The 20755-nt window shown below is 26.9% G+C and overlaps 2 protein-coding genes and 1 long non-coding RNA gene across 8 annotated transcripts; 2 read left to right on the plus strand and 1 right to left on the minus strand.

The window, feature by feature from the left end:
* The first annotated feature begins 216 nt into the window (after positions 1 to 216).
* On the plus strand, positions 217 to 10507 carry LOC135922525 (protein singed-like). Of its 2 annotated transcripts, none has more exons than XM_065456895.1 (6): positions 217 to 1335; positions 4573 to 4729; positions 5317 to 5358; positions 7097 to 7227; positions 7300 to 7473; positions 10362 to 10507. In XM_065456895.1, exons 1-6 carry the CDS (start codon positions 294 to 296, stop codon positions 10364 to 10366), a joined length of 1551 nt encoding a protein of 516 aa, XP_065312967.1. In that variant the 5' UTR covers positions 217 to 293; the 3' UTR covers positions 10367 to 10507. The 2 variants fall into 2 exon arrangements, with proteins under 2 accessions (XP_065312967.1, XP_065312966.1); XM_065456894.1 differs by lacking the exon at positions 10362 to 10507 and adding an exon at positions 8086 to 8752 and having other exon boundaries at positions 277 to 1335.
* Positions 1747 to 10970, minus strand: LOC135922526 (uncharacterized). Of its 3 annotated transcripts, XR_010570948.1 has the most exons (6): positions 10917 to 10970; positions 10759 to 10836; positions 2779 to 2905; positions 2651 to 2716; positions 1929 to 2114; positions 1747 to 1879 (listed from the first exon to the last, which is right to left on the minus strand). It is a non-coding gene; the product is annotated as an uncharacterized LOC135922526 (long non-coding RNA). The 3 variants fall into 3 exon arrangements; XR_010570947.1 differs by lacking the exon at positions 10917 to 10970 and having other exon boundaries at positions 1929 to 2037; positions 10759 to 10910; XR_010570946.1 differs by lacking the exon at positions 10917 to 10970 and having other exon boundaries at positions 10759 to 10910.
* An 873-nt stretch (positions 10971 to 11843) lies between these two features.
* LOC135931618 (sedoheptulokinase-like) lies at positions 11844 to 15253 on the plus strand. 3 transcript variants are annotated; one of them, XM_065468855.1, is made up of 7 exons: positions 11844 to 12250; positions 12361 to 12809; positions 12846 to 13021; positions 13063 to 13281; positions 13919 to 14095; positions 14850 to 14992; positions 15048 to 15253. In XM_065468855.1, the coding sequence occupies exons 2-7, from the start codon at positions 12397 to 12399 to the stop codon at positions 15147 to 15149; spliced, it is 1230 nt and encodes a 409-aa protein (XP_065324927.1). In that variant the 5' UTR covers positions 11844 to 12250; positions 12361 to 12396; the 3' UTR covers positions 15150 to 15253. The 3 variants fall into 3 exon arrangements, with proteins under 3 accessions (XP_065324927.1, XP_065324925.1, XP_065324926.1); XM_065468853.1 differs by having other exon boundaries at positions 11844 to 12809; XM_065468854.1 differs by having other exon boundaries at positions 11844 to 12809; positions 14850 to 14948; positions 15048 to 15099.
* The last annotated feature ends 5502 nt before the right edge of the window (positions 15254 to 20755 follow it).

The following is a 20755-nucleotide window of genomic DNA, read 5'->3' on the forward strand; positions in this document are numbered from 1 at the left end:
TTTCTTACTTATTAACCTAAAAATAATTATTCAAAGTGTAGTGATAAGATTCAAAAAAAAAATTCAATAATTTTTTTATTAATATATTCGTTCTGAATTTCAAGGACATTTGGACATTGAAAAAAAAATTAACTAATATCAAGATCACCAGCTATTGTATTTTTATTTAACAATTAAAATTATTATAATAGAAATAGCACGGCTTAAATTCTTATTTCTTTCCAATTTTTATTTTTAAAAAATAATTGAATAAATTTTTATTTAACCTATTTTTAGCGAAAAATTATTTTGATATGGTGAGAAATAGTGTAATTAATAATGAAATAGAACAAGCTTCCAACCCTACCAACAACAGAAGAGAATCCATAAAACTCATAAATTCTTCGTTGTTAAATTGGACAATAGGCCTATATTCTGGTCATGGGAAATATTTAACAGCCGAAAATTTCGGGTACAAGTTAAACGTGACTGGTATAGTCCTTAAAAAGAAGCAGTACTGGACCCTGATACCCGAATTGATCGAGGATACATTTAGCAAAATTCTTGTCAATAACGTCGATGCTCCGATAGTGTACCTAAAATCGATGATGGATCGTTATTTAACTATCGATAGATTCGGAAACGTGAGCTGCGAAGCTGACACAGCTGACGAAGAACAAAGATTCGCTTTAGTATTCTACTTAGACTCTCATAAAGATGATTCATGGAAAGCTGATAGGTGGGGCCCTTATCTCCTGTTAAATGTCAAGCATAACTATTATTTATCCGCCAACGCTAAAAATAACACCCTGAAGGGTCTCAACAAACCGGTAGATCCTTCGGAATATTGGAGCCTACATCTACAAGTTCACCCTCCTTACATAAATTTAAAACATATCCATCGTCAAAAATATGCCAAAACGTTTTGTCCTGAGTCGGTTTGTTTAAGCGATGTCATTCCTTGGGGATTAGAATCACTGTTTACATTAGAAAGGGTCAGCCAAGACCGATGCGATTCTAACATTATAAATGGGAGCGATAAAGTTGATAATATTTTTAATCCAACTATGTATACCATCAAAACCTTTAATGGTAATTATTTAACTTCCAACGGAAAATCTATCCCGGCAGATATAAAAAAAATACAAAGTCAGGCTTTATTTTTCTTGATCTATGTGCAGGGGTACTTAGCATTTAGGGACAAAGATGGTAAATATCTCACGGCCATTGGGAATGAAGGCGCAATCAAATGTAAAAAGTCGATTCTAAGTAAAGAAGAATTATGGACGGTTACAGGTTCATCTCCGCAGATAAACTTCAAAGGGTCAAATGACAAATTTGTATCCGCACAACGAAGTTTTTACAAAAAATTTTTATTAATATTTTTAAAAATTTAATGATTTTATAATTGATATTTAAATAGGCTTGACATAGTAAGGGAGGAAGGAAGGCAAGGTAGGAAGAAAGAATGAAAGAAAGAAAGACATAAACAAAAATTTAATTTTGATATCCTTTTTATTTACTTGTAAAAAAGATTAAATAAATGCAATTGCAAAATGCCTGCTAGCATAATTTTTTATATCCGAGTTATGATTAGATAGACGACACATACATATTCTCTCATAGGCGATTGGAATATATAACTATTATAAATATGTTATTTGTCATTTATATTGCAAAATTATTGGCATCGATATAAAAATGTGATTCGATATATCGTATTTGCTTGAGTCATAATTCATAATAAATTTAATGCATAATTTCAAGGCCAAATTTACAAGAGTTAAGAAATTTTTTAAATTTATTAATAAGGAATATCTTCATCGATAAATTGGTCGAAGCTCAGCAATCGTTTTGTATTCATTCACTTTGAATCTTTGATAAATATCGGAAAGAATTTCTAAAATAAAAAAATAAATAATTTGATTCAAACTTTATTATCATTATACCTTGGTTTTCGAAGCTATCCATTAAACGGGACTGCGAGTTTTTTTTAGAAAAAGCTAAGTATGCTGAGATAAGGATTAGCCCATAACATTTTCTTTTTAAAGTCAGCTGCTAATTTAGTAAATATTCTTTAGAATAGTGGTGATGAACTGTTTAGTATATCAATCGACACTTATAACTTTGCTCCTCTTTACAAGTGTTATAAAAATTTTAATAATATTGTGCTATTTTTTGAGATTTTGTTAATCGTATTAATTTATAAAAAAAATTTTAACAATTCCTACGTGACTCTTAAGTCTTACCATTTTTTTAAGGTTTATAAGTGTTTTTCTATATTTATTAAGATTTCTATTGGTAGTATAATTTTTTATCAAAATACAAAATTGAGCCTAATTATATTTAAAAGTAAAAAGCGATTTTGGTTAGTTTAATTAACACTTTGTACCTACGTGTAAGAGATCTAGTTTGAATTTTTTAAAAATAATATTTCATGAAATTTGTGATTTCAAAGAAATACTACAAATTCTTTTATTTTTTAAAAAAAATTTATTATAATAAGTTGAATTATAAATGTAAAATCCACAATTTATCTAATTTTGTTATCCGGATAAAAGAATATAGATCTTATCTGTTTTATCCTATTTACTAAAAATAAGCAAAGTTATTACAGAAAATGAAATTAAAAAAATAAAAATTTTCGAAAAAGATGTATAACTTAGATTACATTGGGTTTTCACATCATTTACATGTCATTTAACCATATTAGGTGATAGATGATTCTTCAAAATATCTTCCAAAATCAATAATAAATAAAAGCACAATTAATTATTTAAAATTGTTTCATATGTTTACTTGATAATTATCTGTCTGTGACAGTGGCGTAGTTAAGAATTTTCCTTAGAGGGGGTCCATACATAAAGCCTGGGGTCGCCCCTTTAACGGGCCTTCGGCTCTTTTACCCGGCCTTCGCCGGGTTTATCTTAAAAATTATATTTGTTTTTCTTATAATATAAAAGTCATAGAAGATCATTTTAATTAGTGTTGTTAAACGGCTCGATTTGAGCCGATTTTTATAAATAGCTAACTCAATATTTTAGCCAAAAATATATTGCTCAAGCCTAGAGATTTCACGAATAATGTCTAAACCTTTCTATCAACCATGAGCAAAATTTTCAGGCTAGCATAATTTTCTGGCTAATATATTGAGTTAGCCATAACGGCTCAAATTGAGCCATTAACAACACTAATTTTAATTAAAATAACACATTTCGACATAAGTTATCCTTCCCCAAACATCAAAACCAGAAAAATATAAATATTCATGGTATTTATTTGATATAAAGTCACTTTTGAGTCTTTTGAACGTATATTCTAAAAATAAATTGCTGGGGGGAAGGGGGATCCAAACCCGAACCCCTCCCCCTCGTAGCTACGCCACTGATCTGTGATATAATTCTGAAATAAAAATTCCTGCAAATTTTTCCATAAGATAATTATCATTTACATAAGAAAATGGTTAATAAAATATCCTCAAGTAAAAAAAATTGTTATTGGTATAAAAGTTTATTTCTGAAAAATATTATGTATTTAAATAGGCTGAAATGCAATTGGAAGTAGATGATGTTCTTTTTTAAAGATTAATTTTTTTTAAGAAAATTTTTCCGATCAAATCTTACCTAAAATTTCAAATTGTTTTTGTAAAAAAAGATCTTTTATTAGTAAATCTTTTCGTTTATTTTTATGCATAAACAATCTTTGATGAAATCACAAATTTTTAAAATAAGATTTTTGATCTTCTTAAAAAAAATCTTCTATTGTGTGTTCTTCTAGCATTTTTTAATCTTCTTTAAAAAATCTTCTATTGTGTGATCTTCAAGGATTTTTTGATCAAAATTTTTGGGGAAAAAAATACTAATCTTTAAAAAATTTTAATCAAGCTTTGATTTAAATATACTATTTTTGAATATTTTTCATGGATATTTACTATTTATATTTAAAAACGTTATTTTATTTATATTTAAATACCTTTTACGATGAGGTGTATTTATTTAGATATATATTTGAATAAATTTTAACTCCCAAAAAATAGATAAACATTATCAAAGTTACTGCCTGAATATTTTAAATTTAATGCATAACATTAAAATTGAGAATAATATAAATATTTTAAGATTTAATTCCTACACATTAAATATTTTGGTAGGGCAGAGATAATTTTGCCACCGGACAGCGGGGTCGGGAGATCAGGCCAAAAAATAGATTTTGCATGTTTCTAAGAAAGTATGTATAATATTAATTAATCCGTGGAAAGTGAAGAAACATTATTAAAAGGGACTAAACGACGACGGAGAAAAAGTTTGACTTGTCCTGGTTTAACAATCCCCACTGTAACTAACAATAACTTAGTAAAAGGAATGCTAGTTTTCTCAAATTTTAAATATAGGCTATAATATTAGGACAAAATTTAAATATTCTAGTGTCTTTAATTGTATTGTACAGGTCTTCCCTGTGGAACAATTAGAATTTACATTTGATTTCGTTAGAAATTTAATAATTGGTGTTAACAACAAGTAAGGTAGCCTAGGAATAGGACACATATAACTTTAAATTAATTCATTCATATATAAAATATTTCTCTTCTTAAAGGCATAGATATAGTAGTCAATCAAGATGAAATGTCAGAATTAGAAACTTTTCAATTGGAAAACGATTCAACTGGTAAATTTTGGCGTTTCAAGACAGTTTCGGATAAGTACTGGAGCGTAGGGGACAATGCCTGTGTTAAATGTGTCGATGATAATACGTATGAATCCTTATTGTAATCTCTATTTGGATTGGCCCTTAATAATTTGGGCTTGGTTCTTTAAATTTATCAAATTATTTTCTAATAAAAATTGATAGGAATTTTCTTGGGGAGGAATTTTTTTTTGTTCAGTTATACCTGGTTTATTTTTAAATTTTGGGTATTTCAAAAATAAAAGCACCATATATTCTAATAATATAATAATTATTAATGCTTTTATTTTATTTTGAAGATGATGAAATAAATTTTAATTTTCCTTTGAAACCATTTATAAAATGTAATCAAAATTGTTTAATAAATAATATCCAAATTTTAAAAATTAGGCCTGTAAAAATAAATAACTCAGATTGGACCAAAAATAATATTATTTTTTAAAAAAATAAAATCCAAGATTAGTTTGAAAAGGGGGGAAATGTTATTATCAAATTCGGGCTTAAAAAAATTTGACCTCTGCAAATCTCTGATATTCATTTAGAGTCAGAGAACTCTGTTATCAACAAAATCGTTGAAATTGAAAATATAATTTATAGGTGTAATTGTTCCTTTGTAATAATATTACATAGCAATATATACACATGGGTTTTTAGGTCGTTAACATCGAAGATAAAAAGCATGTTTATGGATGACAAGTATATAAATTACATTTTATATTTTATACATTGTATTATTTTATTTTTTTTAAATAAAACAGTGATATATGTTATTTTTGTGATAAAAAAAAATAGCATCTAAATTTAAGTTCTGTAATAATTATGATCTAGTGAGTTGAAGTTATAGATTTAGATAAATGGCTTTTTGATATTAAACAGCTTTACGGTGCTAGCTAACTTTAGAAAGATATAGTATAATATGTCAGGTGGGGGAGACAGGTGATGGGTGGCAAACAGGGTGAGAAGAAAAACACCTATAACATTTAACTCCTAAGAGTTACGTATCTAAAAATTTGCTAAAAAAATTTTTTTTTGTCTTGTTAATGATTGATTTCAAAAATTGGGGAAGCCATTTTTTAGTGGTTATTGTTTAAAATTATTATTTTCGCCTCATTTCTAAAAATGAATTTTTTTTTGCTTTTAACTAAAAATAATTAACTAAATTTATAATATATACGATTAAACTTGTTAATAGATTTTTAGCTCTTATAGAAAAACCGCGAAAGCGATATAAAGACGACAGTTATTACCGGGGTTAGGAGTGGTGAATTGGTAAACAAAAAAGGGCTGAGATAAGAATTAGAGGTCTGCAATGGGCGGACAGGTTAAAATCTGCCCATCGCAAACCTCTAATAAGAACTTCGTCTCCAAAAATATTAATTAAAATAAAATAAGAAAAGAAAAGAAAAGAATAGGAAAAATATGAATGTTTTTTGCGTAGTTTGCAGCTAAAATTTCAAAAAGAAACACAAAGAGGAGAAGAATGGATACAATGTAGGTGTTTGAAATGGTCATACGCGAATCGTTTCAATTATGACTCCTGCCTATATTGTTTAGATTTATACCTACCTAAATTGTCAAATTTAAATTAAATTCAAGATTTATGTTTTTCTTGGTTTCAATATGTGTTTGTCTATTTAACCCATGTGCTCTAAAATCTAACCCGGAACACGGGGTGTGATGATAAATCGACATCCGCACAACAAATAAATTGAATAGTGAATTATTCTTATTCGATTTGTTTACTATTTGTATCTGTACGAATAATAAAATTTCCTGTTTGTATTAGAATAATTTTTTATTTTTAAAAGTTTGATAAAATAATTCATGCGTAAATATATTGACAGTATTCTTTTAATTTTTTCTAATTTTAAAGTGACAAAAAAAATTATCATAATCTAATGATAAAGAACGTGCAAACAAGTTATTAATGAAATTAAAAAGCAATGTTAGTTTAATTAATGCTGAGCCAATTTTTAAGGTTAAGAGCTTTTCTTATCATTTCTTGAGGACATGGGATTTTTTGACAACAAATTAGTTCCAACTACCGAAAACTTTTCACAAGCAGTTGAGTTAATCAGAAATCACCTGTCAGATTAATGGGTTATCAAAACATTCAAATAATTTGTCGAATAAATAAATTATTCAAATATGTCGTCGAATAAATAAATTATTCAAATATGTCGTCGAATATTTGAATAAATGAATTATTCAAATAATTTTCCCAATATTCAAGTAATTAGTCCATTATTTAAATCATTCGAATAATTCATTTTGGTTACTATTTCTTTTCGGATTGTCACTCGGTTATCTCCCCTAATGGGAGGGAAAATAGGCCTAGTAAGTCATCGGACAAAAATATCTTAATTTTAACAAAATAGTTAAAGGCTTAGAAGAAGATTTTTTGAAAATACGTTATTATTAATATAATATAAAGAAACTCCGACAAGGATAAATTCGACATCACCTGGTTGCCGAATAAACAACTAGGCATTAAATCAATCAGCAACAACAAATATCTCACCTTAAAGATTAATAAACAGCTGTTTGCTACAGCCAATGATATAGGTATATTTATATTCTTAACGATATAAAATGTAATATATATATATATTTTTAAATTTATTCGTTTAAATTCAGGAGAGCGGGAAAAGTTTAAATTGTATCTTGTCAATAGACCCTTCTTAGTTTTACAAGGAACAGAGGGTTACGTAGGAGAAGGTAAGGCCATCGAAGGTCATTTAGACACTACGAAAATTTTATACGAAGAAACATTCATCGAACAATTAACTCACGAATCCTATCATTTTAAAAGTATAAATAACTTTGAATTTTATGAATTTTTTTGACAGTTTTTTAAGTATAATATCAATCCAAAGCTTTTTTACTTTTCGTTAGCTCTCTTCTTCTTTTATTGGGCGCCCAAATTGAGCGTTTCAAACGCTGAGTTACAAACGCAAATGATGCATTTAATATGGTATCATGTAAATTGGTCAAATTACCGTTTGGCACTTGAAACCATTTTGAAAAACTTCAATACTTTTATAATTTAGGACTATCATTTTTTTAAGCAAACATTTTTTTTTTATAAAAAATTTAAAATCCCGCTTCAATCAAGAGATGCGTTAGGTTTTATTTTATTTAAAAAGTACTGCAAAATACAAACACTTGCTTCGTGCACAATATAATGTAACAGTCCCTAGGGCAACTTTATTTTCAGCTAAGGGCCGTTACATAAAAGACAAATGGAGCTTACGAAAAGGAAAAGGTTGAAATAAATAGGCTTGAACCTGCATTCACAGTTAGCGCGAATTCATGGCGAATTATATAAAATGTATTTTTGTATACTTCGCCGCGATTTCTCACTGTGAATGCAGGGTAAGACGTAGAGCAAAATCTAAAAAATATTTGTCAACTTAATTCTAGCGAAAAACGGTTTATACTGGACTCTACAAGATGAATCTCAGCAAATTATGGCTTTGCCAAAATCTAAAATTAAAGATGGCAGACCTCACACTTTTTTTATAATATTCAAGGAAAGTTCTAAAATTATAATAATGGCCCAAAACAACAACTTCATAAAAATTGGTGCTGGTAAAAAGTTGGAAGCTACCGAACAAAATCAACAGAATGCCTCAATTTGGAATATATAATACATCTGTTTGTGTAACAAATTATCTCGCGATTTCATCATATCAGTCTTAATTTTGACTATAGAGATCGGCCTCATTATTTGGATAGATATTATAATGTATCATTTATTCTCGGCACATTTTAAATATTATTTATTATGATTAATGAAAATTTACTTAATTTTAATAAACTTTGTTAATAAATATATCCAAAAAATGTTTTACCCCCCCCCCTCCTCCCTCCTCCGCCACTTTTTATTTTTTAAATGCCCAAATTTAAACGATATTTTTTATAGCTTATAATAAATTTTGCGAATAGAATTCAATTCATTAAATTTATATTTACTTATAATTTATATGAAAATTATTTTATAGTTAAATTAGAATATTATATAATTTAAAAATATTCCTTGTTTTTAAAAAAATTCTATTGATAAGTGGAAAAAAGGGACAAACAAAATAATCACATGATAATAAATAATAATAAATTTAAACAAAGATCTTTAATAAAACAAAATCAAATGAACTTATTTCTTTATATCTAAATGTTTAACGGGCAACGTTCATTGATGTTGATCTCAATTTGGCATCTTCAAATTTTTTTTAAAAATTACAATTAAATATAGAATATATCTATATTTAGCACAGTCTACGCGCGTTATATATGCCCGACCAATGCTGGTCATTTAACAACACTAGTAGGTAAAGATTTATTTGATAAGAGCTCAATTCGAGATAAGATTTTACCCAAAATTTTACTAAGTGTATGTCTCAAGAAATGGAAAATGTAGGTCCAAACCTTTCTACTATCTATGATCGGCTCACATAATATTATCTAAAATCTTAATCGGGTCGTTTCAAATATCGACCAGAATCGGGCTTTTTAACAACTTTAATTTGATGTTATTGTTGTTTTGTATAATTAACACTTGTAAAAATATATAAAAGCTTAAGATACTTACTCTTTTAATATTGTGTGCAATTTTCCTAAGATGGGTTGAAGCTGTAAATCGGCTTTTCATCGGTTTACTTTAAATGGTGATTTTCAGCAAGGGCGGACTAGCAATAATGTGGCCTTGTAGGGGCTTCGCCTCCATGCCCTATTTACGGGCCTTCGGTCCGCCTTTACGGTCTTCTATCGGGACCCCTTCAATGGCTTATTCGTATTATACATGTTTTTATAATTTCTTATATTTTTGGATAAAGATGTCTAAAACGATAGGTTAAACAAATATTACTGTTTCAAAAAGACTCATATTAAATTATAATCCAATATTTTATTTTAAGAATTGCACATATAAAATCATACTACTTGAACATATAAAAGTATTACATATTGCACTATAAAATCTACAAGCTACATTAGTGTTGTTAAACTATATCTTTAGTCAATTGTAAAACACCGTAGCTATATATTTATGCAAAAATATTCAAGTCAATCTTCAAGTTGAGACTCAACTTAGAAGCTTGATTCAATTTTTTAGGCTTAAAGCTGGATTAAGCCACAATAGAGATGATCAAAGTTAGGAATTTAACAACACTAAGCTACATCATATTGCAACGAGTATAAGGCTTATTTTATACATACAAAATCCGGCATATTGCAAATATAGTTTCCCAAATAAAATTATAAATTAAACGAATATTATAATTTTTTCAAGCTAATAAATCTCGCATTAACTCTCAACTTTGGCGAAATGAATATATATTCGAGTTATATGTGCATCAACACTTTTTGAAAGGGCATCAATAAAATTATCTCCAATTAATCGTGTCCCATATTTCCCCTCAGCTCATATTTTATAATTTTAAATTTACTAGATGTTCTTTCACAATTTATTAATGTGTTAGCATATGTGCAGAGTTAGGCAGTAAGTTAGAAATAGGGTTACGTTACATATAACATATCGCCCATTTAAAAAATATAAAGAAGAGCTTATTATATTTATTGGTGTAATTTAAAATCACGTTTATTTTTCGTACTTTAAAACATTTTTTAAACTAAAGTGGTTTTTTTTAATTAAAAATATATTTTTTATAAAAATATATTTAAACTTTAAAATGGAATAGGTTAACGGAAAACAAGAGAATTCAATATGACTGCCCACTGGATTTCTTCAATTTCAAATCTTTTCATCTGTGGGATTTAGTTATATAGCGTTTTTATTTTTTAAAACAATGACAGCCAATGAAAAAGTAATAATTTTAGTATATAGGAGGACGACGATAGTATTTTGGTAAAAATAAATTTTGTTCGATTTTGAAAATAGATTATTTAAAGTTTCATTTAAAAAGATTATCACTTTAGATAGAATCGATAAAAATAACTTTTTTTATTTCTACAGTTTGTAGTACAAAGATAAATTAAAAGAATCCTATATCTCAATCCATCATTTGAAAGAAATATACAGCACTGATATGTAATATCTGATAAAATAAATATTTATTTAATACAATACATATTTACCAATCCGTATAGCCCTTTTGATTTGCAAATTTGAAAGATCGATGGAAGACGAAAATATTTTGTTTGATCAAATGAATGCTTTAAAATGATAAAATTTGATTTTTATAAATTAGCGAATAAAATATTAATAAATTAGTTTTGTTTCTTTATTAAAGTACTTTTAATTTTAGAGTGAGAAAAATGAATCAATAAAATTCAAATAGCATTTTTTTCTTTTATTCTTATTTTTAATGATGTAACTAAAAACTTTTTTGTCACTGTTATATGTTTTAAATAAAGATAACACAGCTGTTAGCCTTTTTTGAAGAGACGATGGTAACTTAGCTATTATATTTCATAATGGTCACCATAACCTTTATTTAGTAGCGTGTCTAACTCTGGTTGTGTGCATATCATAGCATCAAAGAATCTAATAGATACCTATTAAAAATGAGTTACTATTACTATGTAGTAAATCAATGTTTATTAGACTCCTCACTATCAAAAATTTTATCATAAATATTTTCAGACTAATAAAACTTTATAAATACGGGCAGATGAAGATAATTCTTATCGTAATTTATTACTTAATACATTTTCTAATTGTAAAATTCAAAAATTTGGACATAGGAAAAAATTTACAAATATTGCACATTCGTTATATGCTCTTTATTCACGGAAAATTTAATGGTTGTTAACTATTTATTTGATTTATCGTATAACGTAATACCTTAAAAATAAAGAGATTAATCGAATTTTCTAGCGTTCCATTGCATTCATTACTATATATCCTCCTTGTTAGATTCGAGTTTTAGCATTTCATTTTGTATAGATGTTATCTAGCAGCTTTAAATCAGGAAGATTTTAATTTAAATTTGTCATTTTTATAGCTTTTTTTCTAATAGAGGTGAATATAAAAAAAATAGAGTAGACTTGGGCATCTTTAATCTTTTTCCAGCTCATAAATTAAAAAATTTTAACTTGAAGATATAATGAAAGCCTAATTATTTCAAAAAAATCAAAGCGGATTTAACTTTTTAAATTTTCTCTTATTCTCATTTAAGATTTATCTACTGATAAGGTTTTTTTCGCCTTGTAAATATCGGGATTAAGCTTTTTTAATCATATAACTATCTTAAGTCTTTTTCACGTACCATCCCAATCTCCTTTAGCAGGTGAATTATTTTCGCCAAGATCAACTGCTGTCTTGGATTATATATTTGCAGACTAATCGTTTGCTACCTATATCCTTTTTATAATATTAAATTCCTAATTATAACTATAACAGCATTAATAACTTAATCAAACTTGTCTTTCATTTAAACGGACAAGAATTTTTTTGAAAAATACATAAAATATATCTAAATTTTACTACATCATGTAAAAATGATAACTTGGTCTTATGGCCAGTCAGTCCCTGATTTTTAGTACACTTCATAGGCGGCTAAAATTTAGTAATGAAATTTTATATTCATCAATCCATGAAATCATATGTTTTTAGGAATTGACATAGGTACGACTAATATTAAAATAAATGTATTATCTTCATCCTCAACTACCGTTATATATGCAAAATCTTATCAATATGTTAATTATTTTCTTTCTCCCAATAAATATGAAAAGAATCCTAGGTCGATTATAGATGGCATTCATCAATGTATGATATCCATTCCAAAAAATCTCATATGTGATATAAGCTCAATATCCTTATGTTGTCAGATGCATGGGGTCATTTTATGGAAAAATGATATAAATAATATTGATATTTTATCAACTGATATAAATAATTATTGTTCTTTTCTTTATACATGGGAAGACCAAAGATCAGAATCTATACTTAAATATATTCCAACACCATTTTCACAGACTAAGGTATTTTCAGGGTATGGCTGTGCAACATTATTTTGGCTTCAAACTCAAAAATTAGAGCTTCAAAGTTATGAGCAATCAGGAACAATTGGGGATTTTATTGTGTTTTATTTATGTAAATTATCAAAAAGCATTATATCATATCATAATGCTATGAGTTGGGGATATTTTGATGCTATAAGTAAAAACTGGAATATTGACATGTAAGTGAATATTAAACATCTATTAATTTAATTAAGTTTAAATAAAACCAATTTTCCTATTAAACTTTTACCAGATATTCAAGATCCTAGTTATATTGCTGGCTATTTAACAACTCATTTTTATGATATTAAAATTGGAATTCCTATTTATATAACTTTAGGTGATCTTCAATGTTCAATATATGCCAATTTTACTCACAATAATAAAGCTGGTACTTTTATATTAAAATGTTTAAAAAAAATATATTCTTAGTATTTAATATGGGTACTTCAACTCAAATAGCCTTGACTATGCCATCTGATTTTATACCACCATATATTCACGAAAGACATAACATAAAAGATCTGATACCTCCAATAGAATTTGTGCCATTTTTTGATAGTAGATATCTTGCCATTGCAGCCTCATTGAATGGAGGAAACATAATTTCTCTTTTTATTGAAATGTTACAAAACTGGTTGTCATTCTTTGGTTAACACAATATTTTATATTATTATCAAAAATATTTATACATAGTTTACGGAATGATCCAGTGTTTAACAATAATCTATTTCTAATTTTTTTTCCCAAAAAAGATCAACCAAATTGAAGGTTTTTTTGCATATAAGTTACAAAAGATTAACTTATAACAATATTTTTTACAAGAAGGATTTGGAAATTTGGACAAAATTTGATAAAAAATGCTACTTGAGCATTTAAGAAAAAATTTTTATCTTCAGAGATCAAAATATTTGAAGATTTTTATTTGAGCATGGCAAAATAATAGCACAATGATATAAACACAAATTTTATAGCCCAACAAACTTTTCTCAGATAACTTAAATTAGACATTAAATATATTTTTAAAAAATACCAAGTTTCATCATTTACACAGGTTGTACATATATTTAACACAGTGTTTGCTGTGTTAAGTGTTAAACCTTAATCAAACTGGAAATAATAAATAGTAAAATCTATTGACATGCACGTTTTTTTTATAAAAAGTAACGAGTATGTTAATGGCGTTCCTTTTTGCGGACATTAAATTTAAAGTGACGGCGTAACATTTTTAAATAACTTTTATCGCACTGAGAATAATATTTATTTTAAAATCATATTTGATTTTAAGGGTCAAATATTACTTCTAATGTTATATGGGAATCCTTGGAAAGGGTTAATGCTGAGGATACCACATCTGTTTATGATAATTTATTAGACATAAATCCTATCATTTTCGGGGAAAGGCACGATTCAGCAGATATGACCTCGTTTATAACAAAAATAACATCCTCGAATATTAAAATAGGTAATAATTAATATACTTTTATGATAATTATATATATTAGCGACATTGTGTTTTACCCCAATGCAACTTCAAATCATTTTTTGTATGCTTTTTTTAAATTAAGAAAATTTGATTTTGCCGGAAATTTATTCTATCATGTTTAGAATACCTATCTTATCAATTATAGGTAATTTTGTCGTTGATCTTTGAGTCATTTATAATTTATACGAAAAATCTATTTTAAAATTAATAAATTATATTAAGCTAAAAGGTTCATAGCAAAATTGTCTGAAATTCATAGGGTAGGTAGGTATGGTAGGTATTCCAAACATGGAATACATCCGGTAAAATCAGATTTTTATATTTAGACAAACGCGCTTAAAAATTTATTTAAAGTTGGAAAAGTAACACATTGCCCTTAACGTATATATTAAATACTTATTGTCATTGAAACAGTCAATGGTCCTTTCACAATTTTAATCCTTATCATACAAAAGATACATTCCATAATATAAATTAAGGAATTTTATACCCTAATCCTTTTTAATTAATAGTTACCTCTCGGTTTTTTCTTTTTAAATGTAATGTCATAACTGACTATTTTTCACTTCCAATTTAACCTTGCGCACATGTAACCACCATTTTTTATCAAGCCAATTTTTTCCAATTAAATTCTTTAACACAAATTAATGCCGGCCCATGGAGAGATTTTTAAATACAATTTTAATATTAGGCCTACTAAATTCTTACATTGTTTGTTTTATTAAATACAAAGATTTAGTATACACGGCCTTATGCAAAGGACTGGTTCAAAATATCATTCGAATGATGCCTAAAAAATTTCTTATTTCGAATGGTATTACAGGACTAATTGGTATGGGCAATGCTTTGACCAAAAACAAGATATTGAAACATTTCGTAAATATTTTAATTCCTTTTTTTAAAAAAATATTTATATTTATAATATATACAGGTTAAAAGATTGTACGATATGGATCTCGAGATTTTTGATAATTCATTTGATGCAGCCTATGGCGCGGCGTTAGCCGCTAAAAATAACTTTAAATTTAAATGATATTTAAAAAAAAATATATATATATACTTTTTAACAAATTTTATATATTGTATTATTAATTATTTATAATGAAATATGTATATATGAAATCCAAAATAAATTACAATTCATAATATATCATCTGAAATTTAGCAAACCATTTAGGCATCATTAACGTCAAATTAAATGACGTTATATATTTTCTAATCCAGTGCCCGTGCCGACCCTTGGGGGCCCAGGGCAGAAACTGATTCGGCGGCTTAAAAAACCACAATTTATCTAAGCTTATTTGAATTTTTTTTTTATTCTGACAAAAACTATATGGTACTTATTTAGTTTTCCTCATAAATATAAGTAACGTATATTTAAAAAATTAATATATTGCATATACCGTGTATATAATCATAATCATTAAAAATATTAGTTTAAACATTTATCCTCCTCGCCTTTTTATTTGCGAGAGGATATCAGTACAATCTAACGACAATGCAATTTTAGATTGAAATGGGATAGGTTTACAGGGCACCCTAGCGCCAATACTTGAGTAAGTCTTAATTAGTTTTAACTTAAGAAGCTGTGTCCAGCCGACGCGAACGGCAATTGGAATAAATTAGAAGAATTCTCAAAATTATCGATATATTTTGCAGGGCTTCATTTAGCCCACTACTGTAAATATAGCGCAACATTTTCTTAAAGGACCTTTTATGGTCTGCTTAAACAATAATTTATCAAAATTTTACAATATCACTTTTTCCAAAGAATCTTTATTCGTTAATAAAATATATAATTGATTGCAATTACTCTTTCAGGTGCATTTTACCGATGTAGGTATATCGAACAAAACGCCAATATCCTCGAGAAGTTGTAACAGCTAAAAATGTTTTTGCAAATCTTCGCTTGATCGAGTTATACGTAAAATAATTTAATCATATTAATTTGTCCATTATCAATCTTTTACGATAGATTCTCAAAGGGAGGTTATGTTAACATTACTGCCACCCCAGCATTGATTATTTCACACATTTCATATGAGGCTCATGATTTACCTTTTTTAAAATATTTTAAAAGAACTCCCTTTTTAAAATTGTTAAATTGTGCTTCTTTCTTTTTTGTTTCCAGCACTTAAATCAAATTCTTTTACTCTTCCTATTTTTCAAACTCTTTATAGCTTATGTGATAAAAAATAGTATTGTAGGGCACGTTCTAACAATTCACTTAACTAAAACAGTATTTTTTTTTATTAATCTAATTTTTTATTTTTAAAGGGTCTGAAACTAGTATATAATATAAATTAATATAAAATAGTCTAATTTAAAGCTTAATTAAAATAATTCAATTTAGATGAGGGCAATTTAAAGTATACCCACACATAAAGTTTATATATTAAATCAAATTTATGGTCTAAATATTTTTCAATTTTAAAGGAAAAATAATCATAAAAGAGTGCCTCATAACTTATAAAATTTATAAAATATAGTTCCAAGTAATTTTTATAATTATATTATATGTTTAACCTATAATTTCACCGTGTATCTTGAATAAATTATTCTTAATTAAAACACTCTTTAAAAATTTTTTATATTAAGAAAAAAGAAAATTTCAATAATTAAAAAATTAATCGAATTTCTTGTTTTAACAAGAAATAGCTAGACATGTCAAACCTTATTATTTTAAAAAAATCATAAAATGATTTAATAATTTATAAAAAAAATCGATTTTGGCATAAAGTATATGCAATTTTTCCATTATAGTGAACTATATTTCGACTAGATCTTTAATCTGGGTTTTGGCTAAATATGGTCAACTTTTCTTTTGATTTTATTCATAAGGTTAATCTCATTAAATATTAAATAAATTTTCATTTTTTTCCATAAAATCAAACAAGAGGCAACATATGGCGGCCCTGTCAAATTTAGATTGCCTGAGGCGGCTATTCCGCTTGCCCATGTCGGCGGAATGGGCCTGTTCTAAACGTAAACTTTGGGATACCCAGAAACTTAATATAATTTTACATACTAATTCTACATATTGATAATAATTTTTTTGTATTTACAATATTTTCAATTCCTAAAAAATAAATTCTTGGAACGAGAGAAAAAATAAAATCATAAATAATATAAATTCTTGGGACTATGTAAAAAAAATAATCATTAATAATTCCTGGAATAAAGAATCGATAATTAAATCTATACATCAAAAATATAAAAATTAAGAATATATCAGATTATTTCTATTTGCCAATTAGGTTTGTCCAAGATACAAAAATATCTTAAAATGACGAATGTTATCAATAATTTAATGTTATTAATCTTCAAAGCACTTAGTATTTTAAATCTGTTCACAAACCTTTTTAGAAGTTAGAATAACAAAAGCGTGCCCCAGCTGATTTTTATTACTACTCTAAATGTCTAAGAATTATTATATGTTATCAATGGTATAGCCAGGATTTATCCATAGGGGTGGGTTTTCCTTTCCTCCGGTCTTCTGCCGGGTCCCGAAAAAATAATATATAATATTAATTTTTCAGTAGTTATTTTTATATCATCTTTGTTAAAGTTTGCTGAACTATTGGAAATACTAATTCGAAAATTTACCAATATTTTGTGCTTTATTAGTGTCTAACCACTTAAGTAGCAAGCATAAATGGAAAAATATTAAACAAGATTCTGAAAATTTATCAATGTTTAGTGTTCAATTGTAAATTAATTCAATCCATTCGGTGTAGAAAGAAGAAGAAAATCGCCCCTAAACCTCCCATTCTTTATGAACACTCAATATATCTTATTCTATGAAAAAAATAATTATTTAATTTAATTTTTGCATATAACAAAATTTTACAGATAATTTCATTATAGATTTTAATTATTATTAAAATACTATTAATAACATCCCTTTATTTAACTATGTATTTATTTTAATGCTAATATATAATATAATAAATTAAAAAATATATAAATTTTATAATTGTAAATAACTGATAAAAATAATATAAGTAATTCTTGTTGCACATAACGTTATTTAAAAATATTATAATTTAACTTATAATTAATACAAATGATTATAATATTAAAATATAAATAACTCTAATTGCAAATGCAATATTTATTAAAAATAGTATAATATAAAAAATATATGAATATATGACTAAGAATTTATTATAATTAAGTTTTGCATATAAAAATTTTATGACTAAGAGCATATTAAATCATATTGCAATTTTATGATTTGAATTAAGAGAAATCTACTTTTCTCTGAGATTTGGTTAATTATTTAAATTCAAATTTTTATCTAGAATAATTTTCATATATTTAATAGGCTAATAAATTAAACGGTTTTAATCGGTGCTATTTCTTAAATAGCTTTTTAACCTTTTCAAAGTTGAAAAGGACCTTTTATTAGTGCAGCTAATTGGTAAGGTAGCTAAAATAAAAAAACAATGTTTTGATATTAGTCAGAGAATTTAAAGTGCAATTACACATGGAAAAAACCTGCTAAGGATTTTTTGCTCTCAAAGAGTACTTTATTCTATCAAGATTTCTATAACAAAATTCGACATTATAAGGTAACTTATCACCTGACAAATCATCAGAACTCGGAAATTATCTTAAAATCTACTCGCGTTTCAAGTGTAATCAACTTTAAAAAAAAATGGTTTCATTTGATCATAAAATTATTCCTTTCTTCTTAAAACCATTAACGTACGCAGCGGGGGGGGGGGGCAAATCTCCCACCCCCAAAGCCAAAAAATGCAGATGCCGGATATATTTTTCAAAAATATTATTGTTTATATTAATTTATATTTGTTAATATTTATTCGTATCTCATATTAAATATATATTTAATTACATTTATTATCACATTTATCTACTAAGTTATTTTATCAATTAATTTAGATTTCAAGTTTTCCAGCGTAATATTTACTTATTATTTTCAAATTTTTAGTGGCGTAATATTTATCTACCATTTTCAAATTTCTAGTCAAATAATTATTATTTCTGAAACTTCTTGTCCAACAGGGAAAAAGAAATTGCAACCTTGTCCAACGAGATAGAGTCTCTGCCATCAAGCAGTAACAGCTTTTAAGGAGTTAGAAGAGCCAATTATTTGCTATTACTGAAATATCACAAGGGCCTGAAAGAAATATTTCCTCAGCAAGAAAATTATTGGATTCAATGCTTATTCCAAATTTTATTTCTCATTAGAATGTATTATTTAATTATACAACTATTTTAAGTATTACCTTTCAAAAACATGACATTGACTTGATTAAGAAGATGAGAATAGCGGAGAGCATTTTATCAGAACTCAAGGAAATTAGGGCTAATGTTGATGAAGAATTTCATATTATATATTTTATTGTTGAGTCAAAAGCAGAGCTATACGTGTTTAATATTTGTCTCCCTCGACTTGTAGCAAGGCAAGCTAATAGTTAAAACATTAATATAGGCAGAGTTGTACAAAAGATCTTCTTTGAAGATTTTTGAGCGAGATCTAGCTCAAAAATTTGAGCAAGATCTTTGAAGATCGTAAAATTTGAAGATCTTTTATTTTTTAAAAATTTTGTGTAACGATCTTCAAAGATCTTCATGATATTTATTTTTTTTACCCCTTTATTAAAAGCCCAGATGTTCTTCAATTTTCATCAAGGCAGGAGGAGAGGTATAAAATAAAAGAAATATTATATTAATAAAATTGAAAAACATCTGGGCTTTTAATAAAGGGGTAAAAAAATAAATATCATGAAGATCTTTGAAGATCGTTACACAAAATTTTTAAAAATAAAAGATCTTCAAATTTTAAGATCTTCAAAGATCTAGATCTTTGAAGATCTTTTGATTTTGAGCAAACGTACAACTCTGAATATAGGATCAGTAGAAGAGTATATCTTAGATAGAGATACATTTATAACCCAAATAAATGAATTTTTATTTCATCATGCAGCACTTACTAATCTGAAAATATTACTTCCACAAAAGCCTTCCAAACCTTTTTGAGATGGTGATAGAAAAAAAAATATTTGTTAGATTTTTATTATGAAGATGTTAAAGTATCTTATGATGCCTTACTAGTTAAATAACTATGTTTATAAGATTAACTATGGTTGATATAGTCCTAAAAAATGCTATGGATGCTCTGCATTATTTCAAACACATTTTAGAATAAATTCCCAAAGTATTAAAAGGGTTTATAAACTCTTCCCATTATTAAACTAATGAAAGAACATTCTCTTTTTAAAGAAGATTAACAGAGGCCTGCAGAAGTACCATTTGCAGGGCACGGCCCAGATTTTTTTTAAAGATTTATTATAGCCCGGACTGGGTTATTTTTTAAAATATTCAGGCCAGGCCCGGATTTTTTTAAAATAAATTATATTTATTTTTGATTTTTATAGCTAATAATAAAGATTTTAAATATAGGCTTTTTTTAAAAATACAGGCCTGGCCTGGGTGCTTTTTTAAAAATAATTTAGGCCCGGCTTGGGTGTTTTTTTAAATTAAAATTCAGCGCCCGGCCCGGGTGATTTTTAAAAAAATTAAAATACTGTCCAGCCCGGAGGCCGGGCCTGCAGGTCTCTGAAAAACATACCAAGAAGTACAACTATCTGAAAGTAGATTGAAAGATTTGGA

Source organism: Gordionus sp. m RMFG-2023, chromosome 1, assembly GCF_954871325.1.
Source record: "Gordionus sp. m RMFG-2023 chromosome 1, tfGorSpeb1-WG-v2, whole genome shotgun sequence".
In the NCBI taxonomy this organism is placed as follows: Eukaryota; Metazoa; Nematomorpha; class Gordioida; order Chordodea; family Parachordodidae; genus Gordionus; species Gordionus sp. m RMFG-2023.

What these genes read in the sequence shown, in the direction of transcription:
- LOC135922525 (XM_065456894.1), top strand. Translation starts at nt 294, where the DNA reads ATGGTGAGAAATAGTGTAATTAATAATGAAATAGAACAAGCTTCCAAC. An exon ending in AAATGTGTCGATGATAATAC is followed by an intron (nt 4,730 to 5,316) that starts GTATGAATCCTT and finishes ATGGGTTTTTAG; the next exon opens with GTCGTTAACATCGAAGATAA. An exon ending in CGAATCCTATCATTTTAAAA is followed by an intron (nt 7,474 to 8,085) that starts GTATAAATAACT and finishes ACTTAATTCTAG; the next exon opens with CGAAAAACGGTTTATACTGG.
- LOC135931618 (XM_065468853.1), top strand. Translation starts at nt 12,229, where the DNA reads ATGTTTTTAGGAATTGACATAGGTACGACTAATATTAAAATAAATGTA. An exon ending in ATCCTCGAATATTAAAATAG is followed by an intron (nt 14,096 to 14,849) that starts GTAATAATTAAT and finishes TTAAATACAAAG; the next exon opens with ATTTAGTATACACGGCCTTA. An exon ending in ACAAGATATTGAAACATTTC is followed by an intron (nt 14,993 to 15,047) that starts GTAAATATTTTA and finishes TAATATATACAG; the next exon opens with GTTAAAAGATTGTACGATAT.